The 14,312-nt window shown below is 32.2% G+C and overlaps 1 protein-coding gene and 1 pseudogene across 1 annotated transcript; one reads left to right on the top strand and one right to left on the bottom strand.

The window, feature by feature from the left end:
* Positions 1 to 4,115: 4,115 nt before the first annotated feature.
* LOC132757673 (transforming protein RhoA-like) lies at positions 4,116 to 4,770 on the bottom strand (annotated as a pseudogene).
* Positions 4,771 to 6,799: 2,029 nt separating this feature from the next.
* Positions 6,800 to 14,110, top strand: LOC132757674 (coiled-coil domain-containing protein 92-like). Its single transcript, XM_060749024.1, has 4 exons — positions 6,800 to 6,924; positions 9,853 to 10,029; positions 12,514 to 12,561; positions 13,225 to 14,110. The coding sequence occupies exons 2-4, from the start codon at positions 9,903 to 9,905 to the stop codon at positions 13,986 to 13,988; spliced, it is 939 nt and encodes a 312-aa protein (XP_060605007.1). The 5' UTR covers positions 6,800 to 6,924; positions 9,853 to 9,902; the 3' UTR covers positions 13,989 to 14,110.
* The last annotated feature ends 202 nt before the right edge of the window (positions 14,111 to 14,312 follow it).

A 14,312-nucleotide genomic window follows, 5' to 3' on the forward strand; every position in this document is an offset into this window, starting at 1 on the left:
TAGGTTATGACACTGACGTAAAATTCGCTGAAATAATTTTTTACACCCCCGTTTCGATTCTTTTCTGCGTAAATTTGTATTTCCAGATCAATATGATACGGTAAAAAAATTTTAAAGATTTTGATAAACCCAATTTGAATTTTTTGGTTTTTAAGTAACTTTTTCATCGGAAAGTTATAATCTAAATTCAAAATCCACCGGGGACCCAGAAAGCATCCCCCCCCCAATCCCAAAAGTTTTCCCTTTTTGGGCTAGTGGATAGAGGAGGGTTTAAAACTGTACACGTAGGGGCGCGTTTTACCTAAAAAATATACAGAAAATTTTAAACCCTTTGCTAATAATTAAACAATTGATAAATATGAAAGTGCAGGCATTGTAAAAATTATCTTTGGGGTTTTATTTATACTTTCCCTTTTAAAAAAGAATAATTTTTAATTTTTGTTTTTAAAAATTACCCCCCCTGAATAAGTTGCATGTATTATAGTAATCAAATAAAATGATTCAATTACCCCCCTGATATAACTACATGAATTTTTAGAAATTTTTTAATAACAGGGAATTTTAAAATTACCTCATCTGAAAATAAATTCAACTTTGAAGTAGCTTAAGTTAAACTGGCTAAATATTAAGATCAAGTAAAGCTTATAAAAAATAATAATTAATATCTTTTTTTACCCAAAAATGAAAATTTGCAAAAAAAAGGAAAAAAAAGAATGAAAAAAAGGGGGGAATTTGGGGCATAAATCAAAATTTCTCCAATTGTGATGGAAGAAAACCAAAAATCAAAGGGACCCATTTCAATAAAAAATTTAAAAAATTTAAAATGAATTTAAATTTTAAGATTAATGGGAAATTAATGTTTCTTAAAACACTATAAACCCTTACATGTAAAAAATCAGGGGGGGTTTAATTGAATCAATTTATTTATTACAAAAATTCAATTCAGTGAAAATTTTAAAAACCATTAACGGGGTAAACAAAATATAATGTTTAAACCCAAAAATTTTTGGGAAACAGCAGTTTTTTTTTTTTTTAACCCCTAAAATAAAATTTACAAGTTGTTTTTTAAAATAACATTTTAAAAAATTTTGTATTCTTTTAAAAACCCAATTTCCAAAAATTTGGGAAGTCAGAGACTGAAAAATGTCTAAAACCATTAAAAAAGTCACTTAAACATTAAAAAATGTATATAGGTAAAGAAAGAAAATCATTTGGAAGTCACAAGCCAAAATTTAAAAAAGGAGTAAAGGCCCTCCCAAACCCCCATTAAGAAACCTTTTCCCTTGTACCAAAAAACCCAAAAAAAAATTGAGTTTTAAAATTTTCCCATCACCCCTATCCCCCCAAAATGCACTGAAATGAAAATTTTTTCCCCTTTTGGTGCCAAAATGATAGGGAAAAAAGGCCAAAAAAATTTCCCCCAAAAAATAATCTCTTACCAAAAAAAATCAGATCCCCCAATTTTCCCCGGGAATGGGGGGGGCCCCAAAGCCTTAAAAAACCAAAACTAAACTTAGTGCAAATTAAAATTTAAAATTTTTGGAATATTAAAAAGGGGGAAAAAGCATCCTTTTTAAACACTTTCATATTTTCAATAAAAAATTGTTTTTTCACATGTTTTCCCCTTAATTCACAACATTGCCCAGATGTTTTTAAAAATTTCTTGGGTTGTTTAAATTTTTAAAAAACCCCGGGTCTTGAAACAAACTTTTTCCTTAAAAAAGAAAATATAGGAAAATTTTAGAAAAAAAATAGAATAAAGGTTGAAAATTTTAAACCCCAAATTCCTTGATTTTTAAAATTTCCTGTAAAACTTTTGCAAAAAAATTAATGAAAAAAAGTGACCTTAAAAAAACCAAAAGTATGACCTTAAAATAGACAGGGCCCAAAAATTAAAAACAAAAACCATAAAAAACCCAAAACTAACCTCTTTAAAATAATTAAAAAAAACTTTTAAATCTAAACCCAAATTTTAAATTTGGGAAAAGGGGTTGGTCTTAGGGACAAACTGAAAAAAATTTTTGGAAAAAAACCAAAAAAATCTAAAACAATTTTCAATTTTTTAAAAGAAAAATGAAATTTAAAAAAAACGTTTAAAAAATTAGCATGGAAAAAAACTTGCACAATAAACAAGATTATAAAAACCAATAAAAATTTTTAGCTAAAGGAAAAAAAACAAAAAAAAATTCCCTTTACATAAAAAAGAAAATAGTTTTTTATTTCTTCATTTAACTTTTTTTTCCCCTTATTAGTTTATTTAAAAATAACATGTACAAACAAATCATTTAAATCTCAAAAAAAAATGCCCAAAAAAAATTTTAAAAACACACACAATACTTTGAAAAATAAAACATTAAAACCACGGGTACAAATCAAAAAGGGAAAAATTCACTTTTAAAAATGAAAAAAATAACTTTCAAAATAAAACAAAAAAAAATTTTTAATATAAATTAGATAAATTTAAGGAAATTTAAATTAAATAAAAAAATTTAAGGTTAAATTTTCCCATCTTTAAGGGTATAAACTTTTAAACTTTAAAATTTTGTAAAAACCAAACCCGAAAAATTTAAAAAATTAAAAATTTTATCTGTTTATTTAAAAATAATCACAAGGGGCCAAAATTTCTGTAAAAAATGCTCAAAAAATAAAAATGTAAAAAATACAGTGATATCCCCTTTTTTGGGGGCAAATAAAAAAAAGGCTTTTTTTTTTTGTTGAAAAAGGGAAAAAAATTTACAAAATAAAAACATAGGAATCATATATTTAACAGTATAAATAATGGTATGATAAATGTTCTGATTTAAATGAATAAAAGAGTTTTTTTACCTTCAGTTCTTTAGATATGAATATTAAAATTATTCACTGTAAACATTATCATGATTATCATGATATTAAATTTTGTTTTGGGAAAAAATAAGAAGTCAAGGAAAGACAGTTTTTAACAACATCAATTTATGTATTAAGCAAAAAGTGTTTGTTTTTTCTCTTGTTTTTTTTATCAAAAACAATATTTTGATCAATATATCAGTATTTGAAATATTAAAAATTAGTACCCAGAAATAAATAGTTCTAAAAAAAAAAAACACTGAAATGAAAATTCACGGCAATCTCATTTAAAAACCTTCTGAACTTTAGAAAGCAATTTTCATTAACACACGACTTTAAATTTTAAACCTTTTCCCCATGGAAGCCAAAAATTTGTTTTTTTGGGGGTTTTAAAGGCCCTTTTTTTTTAAAATTTTTTCATTGGGAAAAGGGCCCCCCGTTTTCAATTCCAACTGCTATAAAATATAAAAAAAGCCCTTTAATTACTGATGAAATTTGGGACATATTTGAGAATCATTAAACCCCTCTAACAACAAAGCTCAAACTTAAATTTCCCTTTTCCCAAAGGCAACAGGGGGGTGTCTTAAAAAATTTCGAAAAATCACTATTTTGCATTGGTTTTTTTTTTTCCCCAAAAAAAAATTTTTTTTTCAAAATTGCTGCAACTTCCCCAAATGGCCCAATTTAATAGAGTAAAAACCTTTTTAGCGTTGGTTTTTCACATACCCTTAAAAACGGGCCTGAGAAAATTTTAGCCCTTTACATTTTCCAAAAATTTTTTTTTGCGGGTTTAGGGGGCTACTGCCCCCTTTAAATCCCCCAAACCCGAAAGGGGGGACACCCCCCTTTTTGCCCAACCCCCTGAAAGTATTTTTTTGATGGGGGGACACAACCCGAAAAAATGGTCACTTTTTTTAACCAAAATTTTTCAAACCCAAAAAAACAGGTTCGGGGGCCCACATTGTAAATAGGGCATTTTTTCAAATGTTTGAGGCCTTAAAAAGGGGGGGGGGGCAAAAAGCCGCCAAAACACGTCTATATAAGGGAAAAGGTTTACATTTTTACCGTTAAAGTCTTAAATTTAATATAACAGAATAAATAATAAAATATATTTTATGGTCTAAACCAACTTGAAATAAAGTTCCTTTCATTTTGCAATGAAATTTTTGAAGAAAAAAGTGTAAAAATATCTTCACTTTTGTTTATGTTGTTTTTTTCACATCTTTATATTACAGTGACATAGTATCCAATAAAATCCCCAATTTTTCAAAATTTTTTTTACACTTGGTCTTCTTTTTCTTCTTTTTTCCTAGCAAGGCAGCACGTGTGGCTTCTTCAAATCCCTCTCGTACTCCTCATTTGTCCTTGCGGAACATTCCAGATAACTAAAAAGCTCCTATACGTGCAGCCATGGCACGACCACTTCTACTTTCACTACTTCTTGTTTAGTTTTTGCCAGTTCAAGTTTTGTTGCTTCATCAGGTTTCTTAAATCTTTTTGGTTCCAAACTAAGACAATGGGAACATTTGGACAGAAATTTGTTAACTTCTGGTGCCCATTTTTCCGATATATTCTCCAAACTGTCAACATTATCTACTGAAAAAGACATTAAGAAATAACATCTGTTTCAGGATATGAAAGGGGGACGTAGTCGATCGTATTTCATCTTGACCAGAAAGTGTCCCCAAAATTTACCATTTCAACCTCTTTTTCCGTCTACAACAATATCTGCCTAATAATTTTCAAATACTGTTGGTATGTAAACTTCGGGGAATTCATCTTTACTGAACACAAAAAGTAGGCATGTCTTGCCACATGCTCCGTCTCCAACAATCACTAACTTTTTCCGAATGTAAGTCATACTTCCAATATTTTTATCCAAAATCAATTCAAGCAGGTAAATACAACCAAGTGTGTTTTCTTCAGTAATATGTATGTAACTATGTTTATCATTATTATGATACCCTTCTTTATAGCTTTGTTTGTTTGTGTTTGGTTTGTTTACCCTCGCCACCGGAATGAACCATATGGGCGAGCACATACTTCATTTAAAACTTGCTTAATTTATATGGGAACTAATTTAATTTGTCTACAGTTTTATCGGTACATGTGTTTACGTGTGTGCCATAATTCCTACCACATGTTCGTATAAAAGTACGTAACCCATGATAGGAATAAGATGGGATTGCTCCCATACTAAGTTAAAATGACGTGTATTTAAAAAAAAATTGAACAGCTTATTTAAATTACCTAAGGTTAAAATGGCCGAGACGTTTATAAAAGCACCGTCTCTTATAACAGGTCAACTATTAAATTATTCCATGATTTTAAAAAGATAGAGAGAAATTTTTGTTAAAGCAATGTCAGGAACGCATTTTCCCAATTCAATGTGGCTAGTCATTTAAAGGCCTGATTTGATCAGATACATACACAAAGGAGTGTCAGAATATTAAAAAACAAGTTTGTTTTAGTGTGGAAAAATTTAGAATTTAATAATTTTCTAGTATATTTCACCCGAACACCTGCTTAGTTAAAGATGTTCTTATTGGTCTAAAAGTGATTGCCTCCTTTGTTCTCATTTGGTCGAAATTTCTTTGTTTTCAAAATAAGGAGGTCAATCCGATTTTGTGATATTTTGCAAATTTTCTTAATTTTCGGATTGCCCATATCGACAATTTTGTCGCGCGAACGGGATAGAATTTAGCAGGTCCCCCTTTCACTCCTTTGTATAGTATCTGTACAACAAATTAATAAATAGAATAAAACAACAAAAAACTTGTAAAATAGCAATTGTTTTAAATAAAAGGGTCTAATCTAACTTAAAAAATTCCCAAAATATGGCTATTAAGTAATTATTTGTTACCCTTAATTGATGAAGTGACCTTTTTTAACAAATATAAGGCCAATTCATACTTGAGTGTATGCGTATAACTTATGCTCCATATGGGGGAACACATACACTTTTATGTTTTATATACAGGACAAAGAGAAGAAGTAAAAATAAACACAGGGCAGGGGAATAAGGATATTTACACTATATGGAGTCTTTTAACATTAAGGGTAACGGTAGCATTCCTTCCCAATTTTGTTCGACCACTTGATTTACATTTTAACTATTTACCATGTTCTATAAATAGATTTGCAATCCTGATCTAAAAATAGCTACAATCATTCATTGGTCAATAGATAATGCTAAAATTAAAAAATATATACACCTTTCTAAAAAATTTACCTATTTATCTTATCTGTTTTAAAAAATGACAAAATTGAAATACTAGTAATAATGCATGACTTCAAACTAATTTAAGATCTGATAGAAAATAAAATTTTGTATATTTTCACCAGTGGCAGTGGAAACTCAGTCTAAATTTGCCACTTGAAATTAAACATAATATTCATTGCTTAATTAGTGTGTTCTTACTTAAAATTTTACTTTTCAAGTTTAAACAGCGACAAATAAATTTGAATGCCTTGGATAGTACCCCCGCAAAATGCGTAAATTTAAAAGGTGTTGCACAACATTCTAAATATAGTCATAGATTAATCAACCTGTTCCCTCCTAGTTTGGTTTAGTTTTTTTACATCAAACCTGATTATAGAATACAAAATGGGATCAACGCTCCCAAAGATGTAATGGAAGCTTGAGAATTTTTATTGTTTTTTCCAAATAAGCAGTTATTTAGGGGAATAGGGTCTCCAGCCCTCCAATATTCATTTTTGCCATTCCCATCACTAAACGACTTCCTGCAGCCATGTTTACTTTCGATTTGTTTTGATCTCGTCGAATTCTCGGGAAGATGAAATTTTAAAAAAAATTTCATTTTTTTTATAACTGAAAACACAAGACGATTTCATGATATTTGTAATTAATTTAATTTGAGAATGTTTTTGGGGAATAATTTTTGATCGGTAAATGCCAAATAAATAGCTTAGGTGAAATTTACCCATGATGCACCAGCATTCTTGTTGTGGAAAGGGAAACTTTTTGACCAAGATCAATAAAATGTTTTGGAATTAATTGCTTTTAAAGCAGTAAAGCTGTCTAACATAATAAAATTGACAAACAGCACATCAAAGACATAATTAATTTAAATAATGGTATGTATTATTTCACGGTAACATTCTTAGAAAGCAAGCAATTCTCTTTTAAATTTTTTTCATTATTCCAAATCAATGTAAAAATAGGTGGGTGGGGTAAGTGTTAGACACCAAAGCCTATCGACCTTTTCGAAAACCTAGCTAAACACCGTTTTCCGGTACGTTACGGATTTAGCTCTGGGGAATTACACCAAATGAAGTACATAACACAGTTACATGATTTCTCTATTTTTCTATCTATCTCTGGATACTGCCAACCCCTCTTACGAGTGTTAAAGGCAGGAATTTAGTGCACGTCGGATTGTTAGTAAAAGGTGAAAAGAAAAACTAAAAAAGAAAAGTCCAAACATTGACATGCTTGGAAGGTGAGACTGAAGATGTATTCTAGTCATCAATATCTTTTGCAAATTTTTCAAAATATAAATTGTTTATAATGAAAATTAATAAAATTAAAACAAAAGTAGTGGAATCTTCCATTATAAATAAGGTTATTTTCTGCGTAAACTTGTGTTTTTACTTTATTTTTTTGTATTGAATTATTCATACAATGATATTTAATTATTTTCTTATAAAGAAATAACTATTTTATTTCAATTAAATTTAAAAAAAGGCCGCAAACGTTGAGTTCGCTAATATGAAAAAGGATAAGCCTCAAAGCGAGCTCGATGAACTTTTAACGTGAAATAGTATGAAATAATCGCTCATTTCTATTTCAAATGCAGTGACGAGTGCGTGTGATGTCACACATACTGTGTTAAATATGGCTCCGCCCCCTGTCGTTTTGAAAAGTTGTATAAAACTTTGTTTGTTTATTTTATTTCGCTCTATTAAAATTTTCAAAGCGAAAATAAAGATTATTTAAAAGTGAAATAAATGTAAAAACTTAAAAAACGTGTAGACATTAAAATAGCGTATTTAATTTGATTGTTTTTGCACGTGCTGTTTGCGCTACATTGTGACGTACGTAAACAATACTTTAAAAGTCTGTACAGCGTTAACAACTGAATAAAATATATTGGTGTAACTGTTCGGATTCATTTTCTTAGTTAGACCATTTTTCTTTCAATTCTAGATAGTTTTCACAACAAAATTTCCGACAAAAAAATTGTTTTTTTATTTATCAGATTTTCAAACAAATGGCAGCCTTCCATTTTTCATTTTACATTTCCGTTTTAAAACTGTCCATTCAATATTTTATACACGCTTCCGTTATTCTTGGTTCCCTGTCAATTATGGTTCCCATAGACGTGCGCGGGTGACCAGTCTACACATCCGTTTTCAGTCCAGAAATTCCTCAGTTTTTATCGTTATCTTTAAATTCGAAAAAGTTTGCCGATGTGTCCAATTCGGTACTTCGGACGAAAGTTTTCAAAACCATCACTTAGCAGGTACTCCGCGTTACAATAAAGCTCGCGTTTGCGAGCAGGCCCTTCGGGCCAGCTCGTCGAGCTCCACTATTAAAACTCCTAGGTGTTTATTCCCCAGAGCTATGTACAGAAAGTACCCGGAAAAAAACGGCGTTTAGCTAGGTTTTTCGAATTCGTGAATATTTTGTATACTACATATACGAAAGAGTCTAATATATATAGATATGCTTTAGGGGAATTAGGACCCCAGGGTCCTTATCCAGGATATAGCTAATGTTAAAACCTGAAAATCCTCAGGTGGTGACCAGGTATTGAACTCAGGTGCTCTCAATTATAAGGCAAGACACTAACCCTCTAAGATTTTTGAATTTACTAGCCCGAATTCCAGTTTTTTGAAAATTCCAGTTTTTAATTTTATTCTACCTCTATAATATTATATTTACTAAATTTTCCTAGAAAAAATTTTCACTGGGCCAAAATTAATTTTCACTGGCCGTGGGCCACCGGGCCAGTGGCTAATTCTAATGACTGAATATGAACTATTATGAAGAGTCAAATAGGTCACTGTTAACTTAGTTTAAGAAATTTCACAAGAACTAGGATGGGTTGTTGGGTCAAATGAACATCCTGTCATCTTCTCTATGTGTTTACTATTTAAATTAATTTTGGCTAGAATTTCAGGGTGTTCTTTTGACCCATGTCCTGGGTTCTGACCCATACATAAAATCAGCTGTTGTATCAATTTTATGATTTAAAATTTTGAACCATCATAATTTCTGATGGATGCATTGAAACTGTACTGTTTTTGTCAATCAATAAGTGCCGACGTTAAAGAATTTCGCATTAACAAATGAGCAATAAATTGAATAATGTGCCTTCAGGTACAATAGGGCTAAGGCGTGATGAATTATCCACATTAAAGCGGTTTGAGCCAATCACTGATAAGTACACTCGCGGACGCTGGTTTGCATCTGATAGCGAGAATTAAAACGCTAATCAATATATATATGGCATATAATGTGTACATAATAATTTTCAATAATTTAGTAAACAATAGTAATTATGTACCCGTGCCAATTTGTCAAATTTTCGTATGAAGTACCACTGGGGTAATTGTAATTTCAATGGTTAGATTTAAGCATTTTTTGCAGACTGATTGACGTCTTTCTTTTAGTATCGTAAGTTTGTAACATCTTTTGATTTTCCACTACTTAAAACAGAAAACAATGTTTTTGTTCAGAATATTATGGAACTGTGTTGGTAATTTTCATTGTTAAAAATTCTTGTTCAAGATTCTCAGCATATTTGAAATGTCCATTTAGCATTTACGTCGCAGAATTTGAACATTGAATACTGTATGAGTTACTCATCATAACTTGAAAACTGAAGTTGATCCAAGTTGATAATGACAGTGAAATATTCAAGGGTATTCTGTTACATCCTTATATACATCTGCCACAACTCTTTGGTACATACTGAATAGTAATTAATGCTAATTACTTTTTGTAGTGAATGTATCTGTACGGGTACTGAAATAATATGGGTATTTTTCTTTTTTCAGGATCTTGAACACTGATTTAATTTAAACAAGTTTGATACATATCAGTAACCATGGCAACTCAGGAAGCCATTCACAAACGTAACCTTGAGAGTTCCATACTGTTTATGCAGCAGGAACATGCAGCCACCTTGAAAGCACTTCATGAGGAAATAAAAAAATTACAGAAAAAATGCTCAGGTAAAATAAGAACTGTTTTTTATTTATAATAATGTGAAATGAGGATTTATTATGCCCCCATTTCGAAGAAAAGGGGGTATATTGCTTTGCACTTGTCGGTCCGTCGGTCCGTAGACCAAATGGTTTCCGAGTGATAACTAAAGAACCCTTAGGCCTAGGAACTTCAAACTTGGTATGGTGATTGGTCATGAGCAGTAGATGACCCCTATTGATTTTGGGGTCAAGGGGTCAAAGGTCAAGGTCACATTGACCTTGTAAGCAAAAACGGTTTCCAATCAATAACTAAAGAACCATAAGGCCTAGGAACTTCAAACTTGGTATGGTGATTGGTCATGATCAGTAGATGACCCCTATTGATTTTGGGGTCAAGGGGTCAAAGGTCAAGGTCACATTGACCTTGAAAGCAAAAACGGTTTCCGATCAATAACTAAAGAACTTTAAGGCTTAGGAACTTCAAACTTGGTATGGTGATTGATCATGATCAGTAGATGACCCTTATTGATTTTGGGGTCAAGGGGTCAAAGGTCAAGGTCACATTGACCTCTTGGGTAAAAACGGTTTCTGATCAATAACGAAAGAACCCTAAGGCATAGGAACTTCAAACTTGGTATGGTGATTGGTCATGACCAGCAGATGACCTCTAACGATTTTGGGGTTAAGGGGTCAAAGGTCAAGGTCACATTGATCTTGAAGGTAAAAACTGTTTCCGATCAATAACGAAAGAACCCTTAGGCCTAGGGATTTCAAACTTGATATGGTGATTGGTCATGATCAGTAGATGACCCCTATTGATTTTGGGGTTAAGGGGTTTAAGGTCAAGGTCACATTGATCTTGTAGGTAAAAACTGTTTCCGATCAATAACGAAAGAACCCTTAGGCCTAGGGATTTCAAACCTGATATGGTGATTGGTCATGATCAGTAGATGACCCCTATTGATTTTGGGGTAAAGGGGTCAAAGGTCAAGGTCACATTGACCTCTTGGGTAAAAACAATTTCTGATCAATAACGAAAGAACCCTAAGGCATAGGAACTTCAGACTTGGTATGGTGATTGGTCATGACTAGCAGATGACCTCTATTGATTTTGGGGTTAAGGGGTCAAAGGTCAAGGTCACATTGATCTTGTAGGTAAAAACTGTTTCCGATCAATAACTAAAGAACCCTTAGGCCTAGGAACTTCAAACTTGGTATGGTGATTGGTCATGACCAGCAGATGACCCCTATTGATTTTGGGGTGAAGGGGTCAATGGTCAAGGTCACATTGACCTTGTAGGTAAAAATGCTTTCCAATCAATAACTTAAGAACCCTGAGGCCTAGGAACTTCAAACTTGGTATGGTGATTGGTCATGACCAGCAGATGACCTATTGATTTTGGGGTCAAGGGGTCAAAGGTCAAGGTCACATTGACCTTGTAGGTAAAAACGGTTTCCGATTAATTTACTAAAAAAGCTTAGGCCTAGGAACTTCAAACTTTGTATGATAATTGGTCGTGACCACACATGACCCCTATTGAGTTTTGGGTCAGAGGGTCAAAGGTCAAGGTCACATTGACCTTGTAAGTAAAAACGGTTTCTGATCAATAACTTAAGAACGCTTAGGCCTAGGAACTTCAAACTTGGCATGGTGATTGGTCATGACCAGCAGATGACCTATTGATTTTGGGGTCAAGGGGTCAAAGGTCAAGGTCACATTGACCTTGAAGGTAAAAACGGTTTCCGATCAATTAATTAAAAACGCTTAGGCCTAGGAACTTCAAACTTTGTATGATGATTGGTCGTGACCAGCAGATGACCCCTATTGAGTTTTGGTCAAGGGGTCAAAGGTTAAGGTCATGACCAGTAGATACTTGATAACCCTTATTAATTGTTTGATCACTGGGTCAGAAGTCATGCATAATAACCTTATCACATGACTAATTGGCTGCTGATAGGGGGCATACATGTTTTACAAACATATCTTGTTTCATTCTTGAGTCTAAAATTTCTGTTAGTGTTACATGTAGTTGGTTAAAATAGACGGAAAAAATTATACTTGTGATATATTATCACTGCTGACGAATAGAAAGTAGTATACTAAAATGTAGACTTGTCTGTTCTGTTTTCAAGCCATATTTTACAATTGCTTGGTTGGATTGTACTATGAATAAATATAATAGTAAGGAAATGATGCTCATCAACTTAATACTATAAAAGTCTTGTTATGCCCTGTTGAAAAGCACATTATAAGTACAAACTGAAACATGAAATTACTTTTCTTTCATATTCTGAACTATACGAATTAAAAAGCTTCAATCAAGTGACTCAATGTATCATGTGGCATGTTATTAAACAGTGGCAAAAATGTGTCAAAAGAAAAGGGGGCTTGAAAAGGGCTTAGCCCTTCCATCAGAGCCCAGAATTACCCTACAGGTATATCAACTCAACAACTTTGTTTGATATTAAAATTGCTTGTAACTTTCTTACTACCATATATATATTTTGTAGATTTGACATTTGAGTTGAATATGGCTGGACTGGATACAGGAGATGGAGGTGAGCATTTGAGTTGCTTGATACATTTTACTCCCTTGTTTTGATGCAAATACACTTTACTCCATTTTTATGTTAATAAATTTTACTCCCTTTTTAATATCTTTATGAAAAACTTTTGTAGAAATAGCATTCACTGTGTTTAATGGAGGTCAAAATATTGAATTTTCACTGATTATTGCTATTATTGGCTGGGACGTCACTTGGTAATTAATAATTGGATTATCTTCATACTGGGACAAAACAACCTTTCGGACAAGACCTTTAAAAGGTTGACCAGACCTGGACCTTAAGCTTTAAATGACCTTGACCATCAAGGTCAATTTATTGAATTTGGTTAAGTTGTCATACTTTTGATATTTATGTACAGATTTACAAAAAAACAAAACACTAGTGACCAAACAGACATTTTGAATAATTTAAAATATGATTTTGACAAATCAATGACATTGACCATCAAGGTCAGATTATTGAATTTTGCTTATATTTTCTTAACTGTCATTTATTTATGGAAATGTTTCAAACTTGGACAAAACATGGGTGACTAGACAGACCTATTGAAATAAAAATAGGAAAACAGTAAACTGTACATATGTATGCTTTTAGAAAAAGTAGAGAAAGTTGAGAGTTGCTGTTTCATTTATACTCACCTGATTAAAATTTCAGTTTCTGCAGAGGTTGTGGAGCATATAAAACATCTTGAGAAAATGATCGATGCACAAAGAGAAACACAACATGAACTTGAAGTAGAGCTGGAGAAAAAAGATAAGCTAATTAAAGAAAATGAATATACATATAAAAGACAGAAAATGAAACATATGGAAGAGTTACGATCTCGAAATAAAGAAATGGATGAATTACGAGCTCAACTTGATGCTGCTGCTAATAGTAACGCTTATTATCAAAATGAACTGCTGAAAGTTAAGAAGGAAAAGTTTCATGGTAATCAAGGTTCCGCACATTCACATGAACATGTTCGTGCTCCCGCACCGCCGAAAGAAAGCAGGTCAAATCCAAAACGTGCTTTCCATATTCGTAGAACATTAGCTGAAAAAGAGGAAATAGCAGAACTTAATCATTTGACTGGTACTGCAGTAGCAGTGCGTGGTAATTCAGGCGGAACAAGTAGGTCAGATTCTCCAGCGGAATTAGCAAAGCCATTCTTGCGATCTGAGGACGCGGAAATACAAATCAAGACGAGCAACCCTCTTCCTCCAATCAGAACATCTTCTGGGCGTGTCCTGTTTAGGGAGCCAGTAGATGTTGTACATGTAAGTGTTCACAATGTCCCTAAGCCACCAACAAAAAGTAAAAAGGCTGGCACTGCAACACAGGAAGTAGAGACCCTGGCTATCGGTCCCGTGTCTCAAACAGATCCCACATGGAAACATCATCGTACGAAAGAATCTCACAGTTCAGACTATAGGTAGCCCATATCTTAATTGTATCAATAAAATGAACAATTTATCACAAACATTTTTGTATGCGTTTTATTTGTTTTGTTTGTTTAATTTTACCATTGGATTATTCTTACCCAAATTTTTTGTTTAAATTTTTGTTTTAAAGTTTTTATTTACATTTTTTTCCCAGGTGTAAATAATAGTATATCATGTGGATAAGCAGTTTTTAACTTGTAAAATTTAATAAATATTTCGCAGGTAATTTTTTGCAAGACTTTGACCATTGTCTCTAAATTTGGTTTTTACTTTTTAATTTGTAAATATGCAGTTGAATTGTGATATTTTAGATATACA

This window comes from Ruditapes philippinarum, unplaced genomic scaffold (genome assembly GCF_026571515.1).
Source record: "Ruditapes philippinarum isolate M1 unplaced genomic scaffold, ASM2657151v2 ctg10892_1_1_1_1, whole genome shotgun sequence".
Classification (NCBI taxonomy): Eukaryota; Metazoa; Mollusca; class Bivalvia; order Venerida; family Veneridae; genus Ruditapes; species Ruditapes philippinarum.

Excerpts from the sequence above, each read along its gene's own strand:
- LOC132757674 (XM_060749024.1), top strand. The coding sequence starts at position 9,903 with ATGGCAACTCAGGAAGCCATTCACAAACGTAACCTTGAGAGTTCCATA. Across the intron at positions 10,030-12,513 it reads ATTACAGAAAAAATGCTCAG|ATTTGACATTTGAGTTGAAT; the intron begins GTAAAATAAGAA and ends TATATTTTGTAG. Across the intron at positions 12,562-13,224 it reads ACTGGATACAGGAGATGGAG|TTTCTGCAGAGGTTGTGGAG; the intron begins GTGAGCATTTGA and ends TTAAAATTTCAG.